Genomic DNA, 22,812 nt, shown 5'->3' with positions numbered 1-22,812 from the left:
GATCGAAAGATTTGCAATCTGTTCCTCTGTTCTGTTGAATTTCAGATAGTTTTGGGGTGTGAGTGTGTATATGTGTGTGTTTATTTTAGTAGAACTCCCTAATAGCTATAACCTCACAGAAGGACCTAAGCTAAAGACCCGAGAAGGGGGGGAAGAGGAAGGAGAAGGGAGTGTGACTGGGTGTGTTGTGTTTTGTTTTGATTTGGTTGTATAACTAACAGTGGTGGGTTAATTATATAATTTCCTTTTATTTTGTATGTAAGTAGAAAGATACTGGGAAGGTAAGTATATATCTTTTATAAATTGCTTAGGGATTTTGAACTAAATCATTTGAACAATTTGGAATTTTACTTTTGTCCTTAAGAGTGTTTTTTCCTGATTTGTGTTTGCTTGAAGTAGGACCTATAGGACTGTAGTATTTGGACCATGGTTAAGATTTATTCATATTAACCAAGAGAATTGTTTTCTTTTACAATAACTGCTGCTGTTTAAAAATAAAAGTGTTCTTTGTATTAATTCAAATTCAGTGGACTTCATGAAATACTAGTGTTTTGATTTTTTTCCTTTGCATTTCACTATAGAAAAATGAAATTGCTATAAATGAGCACTAGTTCATCCTTTATAATTGGCTGGTGGTTGACTGTTATGGGTTCAGTAGCTAAAATAAGCAACCACAAAGGAGACCTGACTTTGAAGGCAACGCTTTCTTGCTATCTCTGACACAGGAAGTGATGCTGGCCGGTTGTTTATTATGTTTCTTCCTGTAACAAATGCATGAAGGGTTTAGAATTAACATCCTTGAGTTTTATGATTGATTTACTCAAGTAAATGCCATATAATTGTAACCAACTCAAAATTGTGTCACAGGGTATTAGAACAGTGAGATCAATTTTTTATTCTGTGTACTTGTTTTAACTATAGGTATCTTTTCTAAAGCAATTCAGTTTTAAAAATTTGACTTCTTATTTTAGTATCAGTTCAAAAGTTTTGAGTTATGATTTAAATGAAATTCTTTTTTTTTTTTTTTAAAGATTTACTTGTTTTTATTTGAAAGGCAGAGTTACAGAGAGGCAGAGGCAGAGCCAGAGAGAGAGAAGTCTTCCATCCACTGGTTCACTCCCCAAATAGCCTAAACAGCTGGTGCTGGGCTGATCTAAAGTCAGGAGCCAGGAGCTTTTTCTAGGTCTCCCATGCAGGTGCAGGGGCCCAAGGACTTGGGCCATCCTCTACTGCTTTCTCAGGCCATAGCAGAGAGCTGGATCAGAAGACGAGTAGCCGGGACTTGAACTGGTGCCTATATGGGATGCTGGCACTGCAGGCAGTGGCTTTACCTGCTATGCCTCTGCGCCAGCCCCTTAAATGCAATTCCTATATTTCCTTTCCATCCACAAAAACTTTCCAGGTAATAATAGTTTAACAGGTCATAATAGAAACATACAGTAAATCATTTAACTTTACATTAGGAAATTGTTAAAGGAGCCTTGATACCCAAAATAAATGACTTTATGATCAATTATGTGGAGAATACAATAACCATTTAACATTGTAGAATTTCAGAAAATTGAATTCTAGTTGTATTTTGTAATTTCACCAGTACATAATTTCTATTTTAAAGAAGAAAAGCCCCCTTGTTTACTGGAATGTCTCTTGAATATCAGAGTGGGATTTAGTGTAAAGTGGAATTGTCTTAGACTCTCTCCAATCACTTATGTTGGAAGAATGCTGTGACAGTGTGGCCTCAAGCATGGAAACCTGGTAAAACATCACAGATGGATCATTAGCAGCACATTCCTCTTTATGGTAATGGCATAAAGATGGAAATATAAATTACTCCATTTCAATTTAGTTAAATTGACATATCAAATGAAATACAGATACTGTGCTAAATTTTGCAAAATTAAAACATTGTTCTTGGTAATGGCCTTTTATGGCTTAAAGAAATTGATGGCCTAGAAGTGAGGAGTGGCAAAGTGGGCACTAGAGCAGCAGGAAGTAGGTCAGCCTTGGGAAGAGGGAAGGGAAGCTGTGCACAGTAACTGGGCCATTTTTCTCTGGAAAGCTGGCGCTGAGTAATGATAACTTTAATCCTACTAATTGCATTTTGCAATGCTTCCAATGAATTCCCTTATGTGATCTTCACAGTATTTGTCTGAGGTCATCACTGTCATTAACCCCATTTTACAGACCAGGACACTGAGGTCCACAAAATAACTCACCCAAGGTCACAAAGGAGTCAGTGCTAGTTCAGACAGGGCTCATGAGGTCAAACTGTCTCCTGTGATGTGGGGAAGAATTCCAGAGAGCAGAACACTGCTGGTTTCTGCGCTGCCTTGACCTGGGGTTGATTTTCTTGGCAGTTCTGAAGCTTTGTCCTGGAGAGGAGGATCTGAGGAGGAACCTCTCCTTCAGGTCTTCGCTCCTGGCCTAAGCCACTAAGAAGTCCGTTAGTAAAAGCTACCCCGATGGTCTCGAACCAGAAAATGGCCTCTGCAGTCATAACTGTGTAGTCTTTGCATTTAGTGATCACACTGTACTGAGTTTGTGTCATGGACTGTCTCAGATCACTTTTTGAGAGCAAAGAGAACACAAACTTAGTAAGATAAAAATCAGTCTCACTCTTTGGGGAAAGTGATGGATTGAGTTGGTTCTGACTTGCGAGGTATCTGTATCTGTTCTACCTCTGGAGCACACAATGGTTGTGTTACTCCTCTCTGCCTCACTGTCCCGGTATTTCATAATTCTTAGGAAAAAGTTTATATAAAAGTGTTACTTGTCTCAAGATTCTTTGTATTTCTTCCATGGGCTTTGGAAACTCAGTAAGTTGTAATATTCTTGCATTAGCAATTTAAAACTTACATGTGTCATTTTCAAACTCAGATTTTATCAGATATAATAATGGAAAGGTTATTTCTGCACATTTTTAATTAACATTCAAAGACATTTCTTTGTTAAAAGGTCAAACAATGTAGAATTATTTTGAACAAAAAGTAAAGCCTCGTGTTGTGCTCCATTTATTTCTCTCCCCAGAATTAATAGCTATTTAAAATCTGTGTGTGTCTTTTCAGATTTTTTTCCTGCTGTTGAAAGCATACACACATATATATTTCTGTTTTGAGCAGGTATTCATTGAGGCATATGGAAATGAACAAGACAGTTTCCTTATCTTAAGAAGTTTATATGTTGATGACCCACACAACCAAATAAATACACAAAATGTTTTATTTATCTTGAGTAGAATCACACACTATTTATTGTTGTGTGATTTGTTTTTCTTTCTGCTTAACGATTTATCTCACAGGTAGTTCCAGGTGTGTAGCTTCCTGGAAGTAGAATTGCTTAGGCAAAGGATTGACATGGTTTAGTTTTTGATAGACAGGACCACATTGTCCTGCAAAGACTGGGCTGTGTTATATTTTGACCATAAGACTGTGAGAAGACCTATTTTGCCAGTGATTATACTGTTGCTAGCTATTATCAGTCTTTTTCATTTTAACCAGCATGTTAAAAACTTTAAATTAAAAAAAAATAAAATTACTTTTTTAAAGTCAATCATTATGAGTGATTCAGCCCTTCATCTCTTCAATCCTTTTCCAAACAATTCTTTCAGGACTCAAATTAGAATACAAAACCTTTTATTTAAATGACCTTCTGAAATATAATGGGTAAGTTTATGACAACATTTTTATAGACATTTGTAACTTACAAATTATCTTCTAATGCATTTACTTTTTTAGACTTTTTGTGGGAAAAGTTTTGAAGCATAGAAAAAGTAAAGCAAATAATATTGTGAACCCCTGTAGAACCCTTACCCAGCTCTAATATTGCCATCACTTTTGACAGATACCCTGGCTGAGTTAGAAACAAAAGTTGTTGTTATTTCCAGTCCTGAAAATGAAGGACACGTGGCTGGGAGTGCTGGAGTGACAGCTCTCCACCGCATCAGACTCTGCATTTCCTAGTTTTCTGTTATCTTTGTTGCTGCAATGATCTGTTCATGTGATTTTTACATCATTAAATTACCAGCTTTTCTTTAAGATCAGTTTTTTAAAAAATACACTTTACCCTTCTGAGCCATTATAGTATCAGTGATTGTGTTTTAAACCCCCAGCTTTGTTGGATTTTTGTTCTAGAAGAGACGGTCCAGTAGGCAGGTGAAGAGAAAGCGCTACACTGAAGACTTGGAGTTCAAGATTTCTGATGAGGAGGCAGATGATGCAGATGCTGCTGGGAGAGACTCCCCTTCCAACACTTCACAGTCAGAGCAGCAGGTCAGTGGCTCGCGGTCCAGGATTCACATGTGCGTTTCCAAGATGCACTGGGAGGTTTATAGCTGCAGTCCAGGAAGTTCAGTGGACACATTGGACTTCCAGCAAGGGGACATTCATAGGATGTTGGCTAATGCACTATGGGAAATTAGTTGTTTAGTAGTATCTTTTAAAAAGCCCTGTTCACTGGAATTTATTTTTATACAAGTCTGTGATATGTAATTTGACACAATTTTGGAGAATGAATGGTCTATGCTGAGGAGTAGTCAGAGCTGGAATACAAGGAAGCTGAATTTACCTCTGAGAATTCAGGGCTGTAGCTTGTGGGACTTTAATAAACCACTCAAGCTTGTCTCCTGCTGTTAGGCACCGTCAGAACCCCTTTATGAAATTACTGCCTTGTAGTACCCAGCGGGGCATACTTTATTCTCTGTGCAATGTAAATGATGGATAAAATAGTTTGTATAAAATATGGGTAGTAATGTTGGATTGATTATTGTAAAGATCTTTTTTAAGATAATGCTTTCTTCTTAATATTACTGTACTTCAGTTAACAAACTGGTAACCCATTGAAAAGTATATTAAATGCAGTTTTGTGTTTTATTTGGTAATTTGTTCTATGTTGGTTATGTAACATTTTGTGTGACCTCCATAGATAAAAGCTGCCTGCAATAACAGAATGACGAGTATATTTACCCCATGGGCATAGATGAGGAAAAGTTACATTTTTGATGGCTGTCATGCAGAGATTCTTTTCTCTTGGCAGCTGGAGTTACTGAATGCTCCCTGGCTTCAGGGATCCATGCTAGTCTATGTAATTAAACCACATAATCATAAAATGATGTGCACAGATCTTTTACCTTTCTGTAGAGTGAAAATTTTGTTCTTTTCAGTTGTATTTCCCACTGGTAACTTTGTACGTAGTGATTGAAGGCATAGGGAGGCAGTAGCAAAGGGGAATGGTTTCTTGCTTGTATAGCTTAAAATGAAATATTTTCTGAGTGGGTGGATTCATATGACTTGTGTTTTTTAGGAATCTGTTGATGCAGAAGGCCCAGTGGTAGAAAAAATCATGAGCAGTCGTTCAGTCAAAAAGCAGGTAAGCACCTTTTGGAGTGATCAAAGTCTGTGAGATCTGTGTGACTCTGATAGGATTATTGGCTTTATAATTTTCTTTAAAAATCCTGCTGTTGTAAAATACAACTTATGGTAGTATTTCTAATCTTGTTTCATTTATCAGCCCAGTTAAAATCTTTAGAATATTTAGCTCCAACTGAAATAAAAATATACCAAGCAGTCAGTGCTTTGTTACATTGAGCAGGCAACAAAGCCAAGAGTCTCCAAAGTATTGTATAGGACTTTCAGTTATAGGCTGCCTTTTTTTAAAAAATCAGAATTCATAAAAATTATCAATGTGAACTTACCTCTCATTTCTCTTAGGAAGGTTACCCCAGTCTTCCATGATAGGATGGAAGTTCTCTATCTTTTTAGCAAATCAATGTGCTCTCATGTGTTTTATGAAAATTTTTCATGTACAACTGAAATACTAATAGACATTGCCAAGGCAAAGATGAAACATAGCGCTGTTTTCATTGTAATTTTTGAAGTTTATATGACTTACTCTTCAAAGTTATTCAAAGTTTCTGTTGATCTGCAAAAGTGAGCTGTAAATACTGTCACTAGCCTGATAACCAAAAATTCGATTGACAATATGTTTTCTGTTACTTAAGGAAACTCCCCTTTTCATTCCAACTACCTGCTTCATTGCCCAGATGAGAAAATGCTTTATTTAGTTTGAATAATTGCACGGACATCCAGGGCATTTGCATAGTCCAACAGGCAACTCTTGGTGTCTCTGGAAAGTCTTTCTTGTCACCTTTAGATATAGTTGTCTGTCCTCAGTTCAGATCTTTGTCAAACCCACAGTTCATTCTTTTTATTTGAAGGAGTGGGTGGAAATGCAGTTTCATGTTTAACTTGTAAAATAAATATTTTAGTAAAATATACACAAAGTGTAGCTTCCCAGTGAGGAAGATGAGGAATGGAGGAATTATGGGATTTAAAGTGAGATCTCAGACTTATCAAACAGGGAAACCTTTACTATTCAAATACTGCTATCAAGAGACCCTTGAAAATGTTATTGCACTGGCAGTAAATTTCCTTATACCCCCTTTTCAATGCTGTTTGCTTTTCTAGTGTGTAACTCAGGTCTTGGGATTTTATCAGGATATACAACCCAGTTCATATGAAGATAATCAGGAGCAACATGTAAAGATATTTTCAAACTGAAGGGGTTGGGAGTGTATGGAGTGGTTACCCTGCAACTTTTTTGAATGTGAAGATTTCCTCTCTATATTAAATGATAAAAATCTCCTCCAAATTTCCCACCTGTTCAAGCAGAAATGAGCACTATTTAATTCATTAGAAGGATTGCATTTTTGTCCTACTAATGGCTTCAGAACTGTAAATTTGTGAATTGTAGGTATATGGTAAAATTTAAATACTTGACATGCTTTAAAGAGTAATCCCCTTCACTAAATTGAAGTGACTTGTTTGAGTAAATAGCATGTCGTTTGGATGGACTGTACTAATTTTCATTCAGTTGATAGTACTTCAGCAGGCATACTCAGCAGGTCTGGGGGTTGCAAATGATAATTAGCTCCATTATTCAGAGCTACTTAGACTATGCATTATTTAAGACATTGCCTTTGCTTTCTATGTTGTCCCCCTACAACCCCACCTTTGTACCCTTTAAAGATAGGTGCCCATGGTTTAGGAATATGTATTGTTACCATTACTGATGCCCAGGTTAACTTGTCATAGAAGATTTAAAACCACTCTGTGTCGGAGGGTAGAACATTTGTTGAGAGGTGAGTTTGAGGATGGAAAAGATTTGTGGAAAAGTTTCTCTAGAAGGGGAGGTACACTTCGAGGTGTGATTTAAAGTAGCAAAGAGATGTATGTCAGATTGCATTGCTTATCCAATCCTTGTATTCCTTAAGCAGTAATAGAATAGCATGACATTTGGAATGGAATATTCCTTATTGGGAGGCACTAAACATTAGCAGGTGCTAACTTTTTAACTCGGCTACTGCTCTCAAAGTAGTTACTTTCGTTATCGGCTTTAATAACATTGGAACAAAGTGTTGCACATGGAAACAAAAGGAAATTCGAGATTTTTCTGTGGATTCTAGCTATGCCTGCTGGTCTGTTTCCTATTACCATGAATAATTTAAGAGTTGGTAGGGAGAAAGTATCTTTATCTCCCTCTGGCAGAACTCTCAGGACCTCCTCTTCACAGTACTGACCCACAGTGGGGACTGTGTTGTTCAGAGTCACTTGACCTCATCACTGTGGACTAAGAAGGATAATGATCCACTGTGATGGAGTTGTGCAGACTCACAGAACTCCTCTGACAGAGCCTCCCTAATTTAGACCTCATGTTATGTATAAATAGGGATGGCTGGGGCATTTGTGTTGTTCTAACCCAGGGTAATGTGTATGTGATCCTGTGAAATGGGCATAGTAGGTACTAGAATTTGAGTTTTGAGGTAGATATATGAATGAATTATAAAATGATTATAAAGGTTAATTCTTTGTTTTCCATATTTAGTCATTCTGTAGCCCTTTCTGCTTTGAACCACTCATCTTTGGAGAAGAGTTTAAATCGTTTTTGTATCAGAAGGTCAGAAATATTTTTAAAGGGAACTCTGACTATATTCCCTACAATTTTTCATTTTAGATCCCAGGGTGTTTGTTTCAGTTTTCTTTGGTTGAACTCAGTTTAGAAAAGAGTATAAAGAAGGCAAAAACTCTTAATTGCATTCAGTATTGTATCTTTATTTTCTCTCTAGGTGCACTGTCATTTGGTATCTCTAGGAGTGTAGACAGGAGGTTGAGCCTAGCTTTTTCTGTCCAGTGTTGCTGCCTAATTCAGTAATAGCATGCTTAGGAAGGGTCATCCCTCTTTGACACTGTAGGATTGTCATTTGTTGCCAGGTGGCCAGAGCTTTCTGATTCTTATGAACAATAGGACAATTATGGTTTAGTAATTTTGGAAGTTTCACTTGAATAATAAGGATTGCCTAGACTAGTTATATTGTCTAATGAAAAGTTACATACTTTTCTTAGAAATCTATTGAACACATAAAAAGTACTTAGAGGACTCTCAAGTGTAGCTGTCCAAGAAATTAATTTGAGTGTGGGGTGTGTAAACAGTGCTTTCACTCAGTTGTTCATTAGATGTGCCATGTCCATGACAGATTGATTTCTGATAATTTGACTAGGGTGGGGGTTGGGGCTGTTTCAAGCTGTTACCTTTGAGGCTGGTCATATTGCCACTTGGTGAATAATTAAAATGGTACTCCTCAGGGCTTGTGGATTCATGTACTTTTAGAAATTGTTTTACTATCAGTAAAACAAAAGAGGTCAGCATGGTTATGTTCCTATGAAAGGAGGGGTGAAGACCAGTTCTGTTGATAGTGCTGCAGGCAGGAAGGTGGGCATCCAGTATGTGTGCTGGTTCCTCAAAGCACAGTGTTCTACTTCACAACATCCAAAGGACATAGGGCCTGGGACAAAATGCTGCATCAGACCCAGGTACTGCTGAGTGGGGTCTCAGAACCTTCTTGGTTCCTTGCAGATAGCTCTAGACCCTCTTGTTAGGCATCTTCATGGCAGGGTCCCAGAGGAACAGCTGATCATGACAAGAAAATTGGTATTAATGAGAGCTGGAGACAGGTAGATGCCTATAAGAGTCAGAGCTTTCTGGGAACAGAATTCAGACAGAATGGAAGCTTTATATCCACTGTTCAAGATTTGATCCTGTGTGCTTTGGTGTCCACCAGAATTATGGAATGTCAGTATATTCCGAGTGAGAGCAGTGAGGAGGGAAAGATCAGAGAGAAGGAAATATGGCGCACAGAAATGATAAGCCTAGTCTTGTTTTTTGGTGGTTTTTTTTTTTTTTTTTTTTTTTTTTTTTTTTTTTTTTTTTTTTGACAGGCAGAGTTAGACAGTGAGAGAGACAGAGAGAAAGGTCTTCCTTTTGCTGTTGATTCACCCTCCAATGGCCGCCGCGGCCGGCGCATCACGCTGATCCGAAGGCAGGAGCCAGGTGCTTCTCCTGGTCTTCCATGCGGGTGCAGGGCCCAAGCACTTGGGCCATCCTCCACTGCACTCCCAGGCCACAGCAGAGAGCTGGCCTGGAAGAGGGGCAACCGGGACAGAACCAGTGCCCCAACTGGGACTAGAACCCGGTGTACCGGCGCCGCAAGGTGGAGGATTAGCATATTGAGCCGTGGCGCTGGCCCAAGCCTAGTCTTGTTAACTAACTCAAAGACATATAATCCTGCAAAACTCTTTGGGAACTGAAAGAAATATGGTTAGTATTTGAGTTCTGACATTTGAGTTCTCTTCTAGGTTTGGGTTTCTTTTTTTTTTTTTTTTGGACAGGCAGAGTATCGGATAGTGAGAGAGAGACAGAGAGAAAGGTCTTCCTTTTTGCTGATGGTTCACCCTCCAGGGTCCGCTGCTGCCGGCACATCGCGCTGATCCGAAGCCAGGAGCCAGGTGCTTCTCCTGGTCTCCCATGCAGGTGCAGGGCCCAAGGACTTGGGCCATCCTCCACTGCACTCCTGGGCCATAGCAGAGAGCTGGCCTGGAAGAGGGGCAACCGGGATAGAATCCGGCGCCCCAACCGGGACTAGAACCCGGTGTGCCGGCGCCGCAAGGCGGAGGATTAGCCTGTTAAGCCACGGCACCGGCTATAGGTTTGGGTTTCATGAAATGCTGTGAGAAATGCCAAAAGGTCTAGCGTCATCCTTGCTTTCCATTGTCCTTGGGTACCTACTAGCTAATCTTTCTTCACCTGGAATCTCCAGTTCTATAGGAGGATAATATATGTGGAAATGACAGTAGAGTGGGGAAATATCAGGGATGGGAAAAAGTGAGGTGAGTCTCGGATGGGTTGCCACCTAAACTGATAAAAAGTTACCCGTAGATGAATTCTGAGTTTATATTGCTAGCCCTTGAAGACATTCAGAATTTTTCCTTTTCATTTTGGATATCTGAAAGTTTGTTACAAGGGTGGTATTCGGAATAACTGGTTTAAAAAGCTGCTGTATGGTTATCATCATTCATAGATCGATTAGGGCACAACCAGATATGAATAAGTGTTAACCACACTCCTGGACATCCACTCTTTTTGTTGGGGTCACTGGACAGGTGAAAAAGCTGGGTAAAATTCTGGTTTAACAGGTAAAGGTGAGAGTTTCAAAGAAAAGTGTAAGTTCACGATCCTTGACAGGAGTGAAGCTTAGAGATGGAGAGGAAGTGCGGTGCCTTTGAGCAGACACACGCCAGTCTGTTATCCAGTGGAAGTCTTCGCTCTTTTTTTGTCCTCTGCCATGTTCCTACTTGCCTTAATTTTCTTCGAAGCCACTCAGAGGTGGCTTAGCAGCTATGTACGACCCTCAAGGCAGGCTTGGGGGTTCTTGTAAGAATGTGAAAGCAATCCTGGAACATCTGTAAGTGGTGTTTATGTTTTACATCTCTGATTTATCTGATCAAATGTTCCAGGAGAAAATTACATATTATGACTTGTTTAACAGCCTAATACCAAAAGGGAAAAAAGGCTGCAAAATTGTATGAGCATTTCCTCTGCATGTACCACACAGCAGGTTGGGTCAAGGGAAATGTGACAGATAATCTTGCCTCTGAAAACTCCCGATCTGGCTGCATGTATCACAATTTTAACCTCACCTAGATGTAGTATTTGGAGTGTTAATTTTATTTGGCTTCTCTGTATGTGAGACATCTTGTCTGAGAGATTTTAATTGTACCATTGAGTAAAACTAAAACTATGAATAGTGATGCACTGAAATTACACAGCATAAGAACAAGGTTTAGTTTTATATGGTTTCTTGTTTAGAGTTATTAACTATATGGAGAAATAAATGTCTTTTAAATATTTTAAAACATTACAAAACCCACAATGTAAAGTTGCCATGAGGCAGCCAAAAATAATACATATGGCATTCAGGAGAGCAGTTGCTAATTGGCTGCTGCCTGAGAAAATGGTACACTTGGCGTCTACTTAACACTGTGGGTTTGGCAGAGTGCCAGAGTTGGGGTCAGGTTGTTGTGAATGAAGCTGCGTGTGGTTAGGGAGGAGTTAAAATGATTCATGTCTGAGAAACTCCAGCACGTCGAGCAGAGTAGCGTGCATGGGTCTGAGCACGTCAGTCTGCATCCCACGGCGCCCCACAGCTCGCAGCAGGCACATCTTCACGGGAGGATCCTCTGCTGCTCTTACTGGCCTGGTCTGTGCTCATGTGAGAGGAAAGCATTACCTTTGAAATCTTTGAGTATATGTCTGAAAATGTCTTTTGTTGCAGAAGGAATCTGGAGAGGAGGTAGAAGTTGAAGAATTCTATGTGAAATACAAAAACTTGTAAGTAAATTGTGATTTTTTTTAAATGAGGAGGATTTATTTTCAAAGTGCTAAATAGGTATTTTTTTTTTAAATTAGGATACTTCAGGATGATTTACTTATTGTAAATTGTATTCCCTTCTGTTACATCTTTGATATTTTATGATTTTGATTTTTCTGGAGCGTGCATAATTAGTATAAAAGTTGAGTTTCATCTACAACCAAGAAGTTCTTTTTAGAGGGAATAAAACTTCTGCAATGATAGAAAAATGTGTAAAGCAATACTTACCTATCTTCTGAAAGTGAATTTCACTCTCCCTCACCTGTGCATACTTACACATTTGAGTGTGAACTCTGCCATGGGACAAAGGCTCTAACTGGCGTTGGGTACCTTTTTTCTGCCAAGGGCCATTTGGATATCTATAACATCGTTTAGGGGCCATACAAAATTATCTACTTAAAAATAACTCTGCTGTCGATTTACTGGATTTCAAGTCCTGCCTGAGGTTACCTTGGCAGGGCCAGACCAACCAAATAAATGATTTTTCATGGGTCTCATACGGCCCACAAGGTAGACATTCCCCACCCCAGTTGGGAGGCAGAGGATCATATCACTTAGGTTTTAAAGTACAGCTGGCTATGGCTTTAACTGTTTTTGTTTATTGGCTTCTGATATTTGTTTAGTGGGTTTGAATTGCATAACTGTAAAAAGTGAATGGAAGAATGCAGTAAGCTGTTGCCCTCCATGTTGCTGTGCTGTGCCCGTACGTGGTGCACCTGGTCCACGCCCAGTTGCTGATGATCAGTAGAGTGTAGTTGAAGAAGGCTGAGGCCACTTTCTAACCTAAGGAATATCACAGAAAAGGACAAAAGCATTTGTTGATTATGTAAATATTGCCCATTTTAACTCAAAGCACCATATTAATAAATTCTAGGGCTTTTAAAGGGAGGCTTTTGTGAGTTGCCATAAAAACAGCCTAAGAAAAATTGTGCTCCCCTGGAAACTGGAAGCATCAAATGCCTTGGTCTTTCTGTCACTGTCCTTTGTTGGCCCTGTATTAATAAATGATCCACATTAGGAGTTTTGAACAAAACCTTTTACCAAGTAAAGAGATAAAGAAATCTTTATCAGTGTTATCATGTGAGTTCAAGGAAATACAGTTTGACATTAAAAAAAAAAAAAAAGCCCAGTAAATGTCAGCTGTCATCATTTTGTCATCAGAGCATGAGTTTACACAAGCAGGATTTCAGTGATGACTTGGTTTCCTATGGCCTTGGGAGGAGAGTGGTGTAAAGATAGATGAGAAAGAGGTAGATTAATAAGCCAGAGACGGGGAGAGTTTTCTTGAAGATTTACCACTCTTGGCTCCCCCCCCCCCCCAAAAAAAAAAAGCACTGCTAGACAGGCATCCAAGTCAATGTGGCACAGTTGTCTGAGGTGCCTCAACCCAGTCGGCCTACTACTCCTGAGGAGGGTGCAGTGCTCCTGATGCCGACGGCTGCCACACCTGGAGCATCAGTTCTCCCTGCAGTCATCCGAGTTCTAAAAGTAACATTCCTGTCTAACATTATGGAGACCTGAGGGAAGTAGCATTTTTGTAAAACTGAGTTACTGTTAACCTTTTGCTTTGACATCATTTCAGATTTACAGAAAAATTGCACATTAGCTGTAAAGAATTTTTGTTTTTCTTTGAAAGTAAAGAATGTCTTCCGGAAGGACCCTTTAGACTATTAAGCGTGGTAATGGTTGCAGAGTAGTGATTTACTAATCCTAACTTTATTCTAAATTTATTGGTTGGGTTTCTGCTGTAAGCAAGAGCTTCACCCACTTGCCCACTTGCTAATTTATGGCTGTTTTGACCTGTAGGTTCTCCTTTTATTCATTGGCTTTTAATTCTTTGTGGCCGCAGTGTTATTTACTTTGTTCACATTATCCCAGATTTGGCCACTGGGAGCCCCTTCAGGCAGGCTCCTCTGTCCTTTTGCCGTGTCCCTACTCATTGAGTCTTCTTACTTTCTGGCTGCTCTGGGCTCATGGTGTAATTTCCCTGTTTTGGTCTTGGAATGAGTTATTTGTCCGAGGAATGCTAGTTGTTTTTAGTGGAGAGGGCATTTAGACTTGGGCTTTGGGTGTTCTCATTGCTGTTGAGGAGTCACTTCTTCCAGTCCCTCCCAATGAGTAGGGATAGGGAAGTATGAGCATACATGTGTATGCATGGTTGCACACACACAGTTACACACCTGTATCTATTCATTGTAGATACACACATACCTATCCATATCTACTAGCTAACAACAGAAATGATGCCTCTTCATTGATACTTCCATTATAATTCCCTTCTTTGACTATAAAAAAATCTAGTTCTTAGTTTTTGGTTTTTTTATTTTTTAACTTTTTATTACCCTGTAATCTTTGTACATTTTTATGGGGCACAATGCAATATTCCCACACATGTATACAGCATAAGCTGATCAAATCGAGTAATTAGTATTTCTACTTCCTTTTCTCTGTGTTTGAGTCCACCAGCTCCTCTCCTCCACTTCTTTGTACAGTACCAAATACATTGTGAACTGGTAGTTGCCTCATTGTGCTGAGGTAGAATGCTGGAAACTGTTCTGTTTCACCGTGTTGTGTTACCCATTATCCAACCTCCCCTCCACCCAGTCCCCTCATCTTTTCCACTCTGATTACTAGATGGACTCTTTCTCCCCGCTAAGAAGAACGCTTCCACATATGAGAGAAATGCAGGACTGATCCTTCTGTGTCTGGTTTATCTCACTTGATGTAATGACCTCTAATTTCTCCATTTTGCTGCATCAGGACTTCATTCTTTTTTATGGTTGAATAATATTTCACTGTGGATCTGGACCACATTTTCTTTCTTCATCTATCCACCTGTGGATACCTAGGTTGATTCCATGTCTTGGTATTATGAACAGTGCGGCAGTGAACGTGGGAGTGCAGGGATCCCTTTGATTTCATTTTCTTTGGATACATACCCAGAGATGGGATAGCTGAGTTTTAGTTTTCTGAGGAACTTCCAGACTATTCTCCACAATGGCTACAATAATTTGTATTCCTACCAAAGTGTAAAATGGATACTTTTTCTCTACATCTTCCCCAACATTGCTTATTTTTTGTCTTTTTTTATGTTATCTGGCTCTTTTTATATACATAATATATTTGCTTTTTTGGTCATTCCTGGAACGTACAAGAAGTACTTTCAGAATTACTTACCAGCTTGTATTTCTGTGGGGTGGGAGGATGGAGACCTGTATTTGAAATTTTTTTGTCTGTAGTTTGAGGGAATACAGGCTAAATACTTGTTCAAAATTTCTGTCAATTGGTTCTTCCCCACCAGTGTGATTGTGTTACAGGTGGTCCATTGGTTGCTGTTTGTATTTATTTTCTATTTTCACCAGCCCCCCTTGTCATTTTTTTGTTTGTTTGTTTTCTTCTTTCAAGTTTATGGAATATTAACAGGCTTCCAAAGTCAGAACTGTACACAAAATGATTCTCAGTGAAGTATCATCATGCCTTCCATTCCATCATGTTCCTGTTTCCTCATTAATTCTAGGTTTTTCCTTTCTGTAATTTTTGGCATAAGCCTGCAGATATATACTTTGATAATTTCCCCTTCTTTCTTACTCAAAAAAAAAAAATGCATTCCATCAGTATACTTTTTGGTCTTTGAATTTTTCATAACCCTATTCTGAAAATTATTCTACATCAGTTCTAAGAGTTCTCATTTGTTACACTTGGATAGTACTCTATTACATTAGCTATCCTATACCTATTCAGTCTCTTGTGTACATGTACCTGTAATACATGATATGGTTCTAATCCTATTCATTTCCAAATATTGTTGTTGTAGCATCATTATGAAGTCCATCTTCACCCCATGATTTGAAACACAACCTTTATCTTGTTCTAAAGTTATGTATTTATTTGTATGTGTGTTTTATTCCTTTGATCTGTTTGTCTGTTTGTAACCTAGTATCACACGAGTTACTTCTAGAGGCATGTAATAGTATTTTTTTTAAAGATTTATTTTGCTTATTTGAAAGACAGAGTTATAGAAAAGGTAGAGACAGAGAGAGGTCTTCCATCTGCTGGTTACTCCCCAGGTGGCTGCAATGGCCGGAGCTGCGATGATCCGAAGCCAGGAGCTAAGAGCTTCTTCTGGGTCTCCCACGTGGGTGCAGGGGTCCAAGGACTTGGGCCATCTTCTACTGCTATCCCAGGCCATACCAGAGAGCTGGGTCGTAAGAGAAGCAGCCGGGACTAGAACCGGCACTTCAGGTCACGGCTTTAACCCACTGCGCCATAGCGTTAGCCCCTTATAGTATATTTTAATATCTGATAGGTTTAGTTTATCTTTGAAACATTTCCTTTTTAAGATTTTCCTGGAAATTCTTGCTTTTTTTTTTTATATATAAAGTCTAGAACTAACTTGTCTAGTTCCATAAAAATGCTTTCTTGTACTTTTATTTACATTGTGCTAAATTTACAAATTTATGAGGTTGAGTTATGCTATATAAAAATATAAAAATAAAGGTATATTTCCAGTTGGGTCAGCTCTACTTTAGTCTTTTTTTTTTTTTTTAAATTTATTTATTTAAAAGGCAGTATTAGTGAAAGAAAGAGACAGAGAGAGCTCCCATTTGCTGGTTCACTCCCCAAATGGCTGCAATGGCCCAGGCTGGGCCAGGTTGAAGCCAGGAGCCTAGAACTCCATCCAGGTCTCCCACGTGGGTAGCAGGGACCTAAGTAGTTGGGCCATTTTCTTCTGCTTTTGCTGTCACATTAGCAGGGAGTTAGATCACAAGTGGAATAGCCAGGACTTGAACTGATGCTCATATGGGGGTGACAGCATTACAGGTTGTGTTTTAACCTGCTGTACCATAACGCTGGCCCCTCTACTTTTGTCTTTTAAGAATATTTTGAATATTCCTTACATAAATTGTTTAGATTTATTATTAGATATGCTACTAAATATTTTGTCTTTGTTGATCTTATAAAAGTTTTTCTCTTTACATCATGTCTGTAACTGGCTATTGTTTGTGTGAATGAAGGGTATTTATTGACTTTCTATGTTAATTTTATATTGTACTGTGTTATTGAATTATTTTATTGTTTGAATTGCTTTTCTAATTGATTCTCTAGGGTTTTTCAGGTACATGACATTATAATCTGCAAATTTAGAGCTTTGCTTTTTTTTTTTTTTTTTTTTTGACAGGCAGAGTGGACAGTGAGAGAGAGACAGAGAGAAAGGTCTTCCTTTTGCCGTTGGTTCACCCTCCAATGGCCGCCGCGGTAGGTGCGCTGCGGCCAGCGCACCGCGGTGATCCGATGGCAGGAGCCAGGCGCTTATCCTTGTCTCCCATGGGGTGCAGGGCCCAAGGACTTGGGCCATCCTCCACTGCACACCCTGGCTTTGCTTTTTATTATCTTGTTGTTATGCCTCCTACTTTTTTTATTTGTCCAGTGGCATTGGCTAATGCTTCAAATATAATATTGAGTAAGAGTAGAGATAGTAAGTTCCAGATCTTCTTTTTGATCTTTGTAGAAGTCTGTGGTGTTTCTCCAATTAATAGGAGCCTGACTTCAGGATTAAAGTGTCTTTATATGTTAATTATATTAATAAAGTGTAGGTTGAGTATCCCTATTCTGAAAATCTGAAATCCAGAGTACTCCAAAATGTGAAACTTTTGGAGCGCAACGTGATGATCAACCTACCGTCAAAATGCAGGTAAATTAAAAAATACTGTGTAAGATTACATTTAGATTAATATGTGTAAGACGTGTATGAAGCACAAATGAATTCCATATTTAGATTGGATCCCATCCCCACGATATTTCATTAAGTTTGTGCAGATAGTCTGAAGTCTGAGAAAATCTGAAATTCAAAGCACTACTTGTTCTAAGCATTTCACATAAGGGATACTCAACCTGTACTTATCAATCCTATTTTTCCAAGTTTTAAAAAAAACTCGGGTGTTAAATTTTATCAGAGTTTTATTTTTTTTCCAGTATCGGTGGAGATATAATTGTATGATTTCCCTCCTTAGGTACATTAATATTGTGTATTTGTTAATGAATTCTCCAATGGTAAATTCTGGCTTCTATTCCTGGAATAAATCCTAGTTAGGTGTGATGTACTGTTTTCTTAATATAGTGTGGAATTATGTTTGCTAATGTTTTGAGTAGAACTTTGTGCTGGTCTGCAAAAGGGATATGGTCTTCCAATTTTTCTTTTTGTACTATGTCAGAATTAGATATAAATGTTATACTTGCTTCATAAAGATAAGTTATGTTTTTATGAGATTGTTTTCCAAAATGTCCATAAATTGTTTATTTGTAGGACCTAGGTTCAGATGATATTGTATTAACTTCTTAGTATTTTCTTACAATTCACTTCTTCATAACATTTTCCTTATATTTTAATGCTAGTCCATCAGTAAGATTTTTTTTCTTCAGTTATCTAGCTACTATGACATAGAAACCTGCCTTTAGCCCTTTTTTCCCCTTCCTCCACTTCCTGAGCAAGGTTTCTGAGTGGATCATCATTATCAGAGTTTAGAGAGTGGAGTTATAGCCTGGAGTGTCGGGAGGTAGAGCAGGGCTGGACCCACTTGTGTAGGTGCCTGTGTCTAGCTTGTAGCCATTCTGGTGGTGCTTTGGAAACATTTACACAGGCAGACAGAAAGAATACTGAACTGCACATTTGCTACTTTATATCAAATAATTAGGAGACTAAAAAAGGTTATTTTCATAATATTTTTTCTGATTGTGATACAATTGTGTATTACTTACAGAAAATTTGAGACATTTAAAAGTTGAAAGTACACAATAAAATACTTGCAGTATTAGCAACCATCCAGAAGTGATCACCATTGACATGTTTTCATCTAGTCTGTGTGTGTATGTCTGTATGTAACATTAACACCATTTTATTATTTCTATATGTCATGCATTGAAAATGTTTTCTGCTCAATTATAGAAGGACTAAATTAGCCCCTAGCATTGAAAATGCATTAAATTAAGACATTGCATAAATATCATTATATGGTACTTAATAGTGTAAGAACTTCATAGAGTATCAATTGTTTGAAAAAGATTTCATAATGGTTGCTTACTTTCTAAGAGTAGCAGTACAATGATTCTCTAAGAGGTATGTATCTAGGTATCTCATTTTTTTTTTAAATATCACCAAAAAGAAATGAGACAGTTGAGGTTGTTGGGGAACAGGGAAGTGATGGTGATACCAAAAAAATATTGAAATACCAAACAAAAGAGTGTCACAGGTCCCTGTGGTCCTGAGGAAGGAAAGAGAGACAAGTTCAGGTCAGGAAAGACAGATGTGCTCAGAGCAGTGGGTCTGAAAAGGAGGAGAAAATTAGTGGAAAATTCGCAGGGGACCAGGGAACGTCATTTCAAGGCTCCTGGAATACGCAGGTTGAGAAAGCAGGAACTGATGTGGAACCGTGAGGGTGTCATCGGGAGACTGCCCTAGAAAGTAGGTTAGACTCACCTGTGAGCCTTGTGTGCATCGAGGGTGCACTGCACCCCTTACTGCCAAAGAAATTGCTGTTTTAAATGTGAATTCTTTAGTTTGATAAAAACCTCTTATTTCTCAATTAATGATAAAAGACTCAAAACATAAATTCATAATTAAGGCCACCCTGTATATATAGATTGTTTTATACTGAAGTGTAATCTTTTGAAAATGGCTTGTTACTATGCACTGTTTTGATTTTTGTTCATGTATTTTTTTGTATGTAGTGGGTTAAGAACTGGAGGCTTAGGACACAAGGCAAATGTGAGGCACTGGTATTGATTTTTCTCTTACTCTGAAGCATGAATGGTTGTATTGAAATGTTGCTTAGCAGCCTTTGTGAGTAATTAAGTGGGTTATTTTGTTAATGATCTGTTTGGTTGATTTTTCATGTAATAAATACATATTTAATAAAGGATTAATTATTTTTTACATGTTTCAAGGGTATTATTTTGTGTTTTTCAGCTCTTATCTTCATTGTCAGTGGGCTTCTGTAGAAGATCTGGAAAAAGATAAGAGAATTCAGCAGAAGATTAAACGATTTAAGGCAAAACAGGGCCAGAATAAATTCCTTTCAGAGGTATAAAACCTGGTTAATTTTCTAAAGAATGTTCTTTATTTAAATGTCCCAAATTTTGAGTTTTACTGCTGCAAAGTATTGAGAAAAACTAGCTTGCCTCATTTGGTGGTGTTACTTGCATATTAGTAACTGCATGTTGCTAAAAAATTTGTAAACAGGAAGTTTCTCATTCTTCCTGTTGCTTGGTCTAGAAGATACTTGGTCCTCATGATACTGTGTGGAAACAGCGGTGATGGTATGATTGAAATCTTGTAATGAACGATTAGTATAGAGTGAAATAAACAAGTAAGGTCCAGAGATATAAAAGTAAAATTTTTTTGAGGAGAGATCTCTTTTTTTCAAGTCAGTGCCGGATCACAGAGGAGCCACTAAACTCATTTTCACAATGCTGAGCCATGGTTCGGAAGCTGGTATAATTTCTCCACCCAGGCCCCTTTATCCAGGGTTGTCAGTCATGGAAGGACAGCAGTACCCACAGCAGTGCAGAGTATTCGCATTTACCAAAGTGCTAGGTTGTCTCCCTGAAACATTGCCTATTACATTTCAAAAATGTTTTCGCAAGCTGCTTACTGGGGCCTCTGCACTGTTGGTCACCAGTTTGGTTTCACTTAGATCCTCATACAGCACAAAGCAGAACCCCAACACTGAAGGATAAGACGTGCTGATTTATCAGTTTTCCCTCATAAAAGAGTCCGCCGCACGTAAACTGGAAAAACGTATGCAACTTGATGCCAAACACCTGCCTAACGACCTGCCTCACACTGCTACCCCTTTTTAGAAATGGGAAGGGTGGGGCATAAATGGGTTTAGTTGTGTCTGTGTCATAAAATCCTTGTAATTTCAGGTGACAGGCCTGTGTTCTCCTGGGATCTGATTTCCGCGATCCCAGTGAGCAGCGGCAACATCTGCATTAGCTGGGAGACTGTGTGGTTGCTCTTTTCCCGGACACTTGTCTGTGACACCCTCTCTGTTGCTCTGCGGATTCCGCTTTTTTGCAACGCAGCAGTTGGCACTGTGTGGCGTGGAGTTTCTCAAACGTGACTCAGTTCTTACGTCTTGGGCAATTTTAAGCTGCTGCTTTCTTGGAAAGGGTAGTTTCAGGAAAGCACTGTGAGGTTATACTTTGGCTTCTTAATGAAGTTAAAGTTAAATTTTTGTGACATTGGCTGAGTTGAAATCATTAGCTTCCTTTCAGAGACACGCCATATGTTGTGCTGACCTTTTCTTTGGGTCCGTGGGAGGCAAAAACAAAACAAAACAAAAAACCCACAACAGTAGCTTCCCTCATCCTTAAATCGTGGTCCTGTTTATTAGATTTATTTGGGCTCTGTTTCCTCTAGTCATATGCTCCTTAGGGAATTGTGCCTGTCCCTAGCTGCACACAGCCCATCTTTCTGAGCCTGACATCTCTGTGAGTGGACCATACCAAGGTTGAAATACATTAAATTGCTGGAAACTTGGCAAATGCAGTTCTTAAGTTTTGTCCTGAATGGGAGTACAGAGGAGGATACCAGTCCCTTTCCCTCATCTTACACAAGCACCAAGTTGCTTTCCCCCATAGATGATCACGACTTCAGGTGTTCCATGGCACTCTGACTTGGGAATTTTCAGTTATACCTGCTTTTCCATTCTTTGTTTTACTTTATATTCCTATGGAAATCTGCTGCAACTAAAATCTGTATTCAGGAAAATCATTTAAACTGGAACTTTCTTTTGTTTTTTTATTTGTTTAAGAGTTATTTATTTATTTGAAAGGCAGAGTTACACAAAGAGAGAAGGAGAGGCGGGGCTCGGGGTGGGGGGTTTTCCATCTGCTGATTCACTCCCCAATTGGCCACAATGGCTGGAGCTGTGCTGATCGGAAGCCAGGAGCCAGGAGCTTCTTCCAGGTCTCCCACGCAGGTGCAGGGGCCCAAGGACTTGGGCCATCTTCTACTGCTTTCCCAGGCCACAGCATAGAGCTGGATCAGAAGTGGAGCAGCCGGAACTAGAACCAGTACCCATATGGGATGCTGGCACCACAGGCCATGCCTTTACCCACTACAGCACAGCGCCGGCCCTTTTTTTTTTTTTTTTTTTTTTTCTTTTCTAAAGATCTATTTATTTATTTTGAAAGTCAGAGTTACAGAGAAATAGGGAAAAACAGACATCTTTCATCCACTGACTCACTCCCCAGATGGCCACAGTAGCAGGCCCTAGGTCAGGCAGAAACCGTAAGCCAGGAACTTCATCCAGGTTTCCCACATGACTGACAGGGGCCCATACACTTGAGGCATCTTCTGCTGCTTTTCCATGGCCATTAGCAGGGAACAGGATTCTAAGTGGAGCACCTGGAACACGATCCAGTGTCCATAAGAGGTGCCAGTGTTGCAGGCGGCAGCTTTAATTGCTATGCCACTTTGCCAGCCCCTGGAAATTTCATTATATATATATTGGCATGGATTATTCACTTAATGCTGTAGAAAAGTAAGAAAAGCTTAGGATTTTATTTCAGGATTGAATATGAAAGCTTGTATTTAAGAACAAGTGTCTTAAGGAGAGTTTTGGCTATCAAAACCTGATTTGTGGGAAATGTTAGTGTTTATGCTGTATGTGAGTAACCCTTACATATTGTTTACCTAAATCTAGAAGCTTTCAACAAAGCTGGAGTATTACCGAACTGAACACTTCATTGTATTTTTTTGCCTTACCATTCACCTCTATGTAAAAGCCTGAGGCAATTGAGACATATTTTGCATTTCTGCTTTTTGTTTCATAATTCACAGTTCAAAGAATCCAAACTGCCCATTTTAAATGGGTACAGTGCCCAGAGAATGTTTGTTCCTGAGCAGACTGTGACTGTTTATCTTTTCAACCTGCAATTCACGGGGCAAGAAGGATGTCTAAGTGACTTCTAAAAGGCCTTTTGCTGAATGTTTTAACACAGTTATTATATTGATGCTAATCCATGGAAACACCTAATAATGTGTCTTTTGT

The 22,812-nt window shown here is 38.9% G+C and overlaps 1 protein-coding gene across 7 annotated transcripts in view; it reads left to right on the top strand.

Annotated features, from left to right (window-relative positions):
* The window catches only part of CHD7 (chromodomain helicase DNA binding protein 7), a 201,994-nt gene that overhangs the window by 130,332 nt on the left and 48,850 nt on the right, over positions 1 to 22,812 (top strand). For all 7 annotated transcript variants that reach the window (XM_062188457.1, XM_062188454.1, XM_062188456.1 and 4 more), the window contains exons 5-8: positions 4,131 to 4,268; positions 5,299 to 5,364; positions 11,663 to 11,718; positions 19,722 to 19,836. In XM_062188457.1, coding sequence (XP_062044441.1) covers positions 4,131 to 4,268; positions 5,299 to 5,364; positions 11,663 to 11,718; positions 19,722 to 19,836 — 375 coding nt within the window. The remainder of the gene's footprint in view (positions 1 to 4,130; positions 4,269 to 5,298; positions 5,365 to 11,662; positions 11,719 to 19,721; positions 19,837 to 22,812) is intronic.

Source organism: Lepus europaeus, chromosome 4 (assembly GCF_033115175.1).
Source record: "Lepus europaeus isolate LE1 chromosome 4, mLepTim1.pri, whole genome shotgun sequence".
Taxonomy (NCBI): domain Eukaryota; kingdom Metazoa; phylum Chordata; class Mammalia; order Lagomorpha; family Leporidae; genus Lepus; species Lepus europaeus.
Note: the sequence above shows the minus strand (reverse complement) of the source record. Positions and strands in the feature narration are given on the sequence as shown.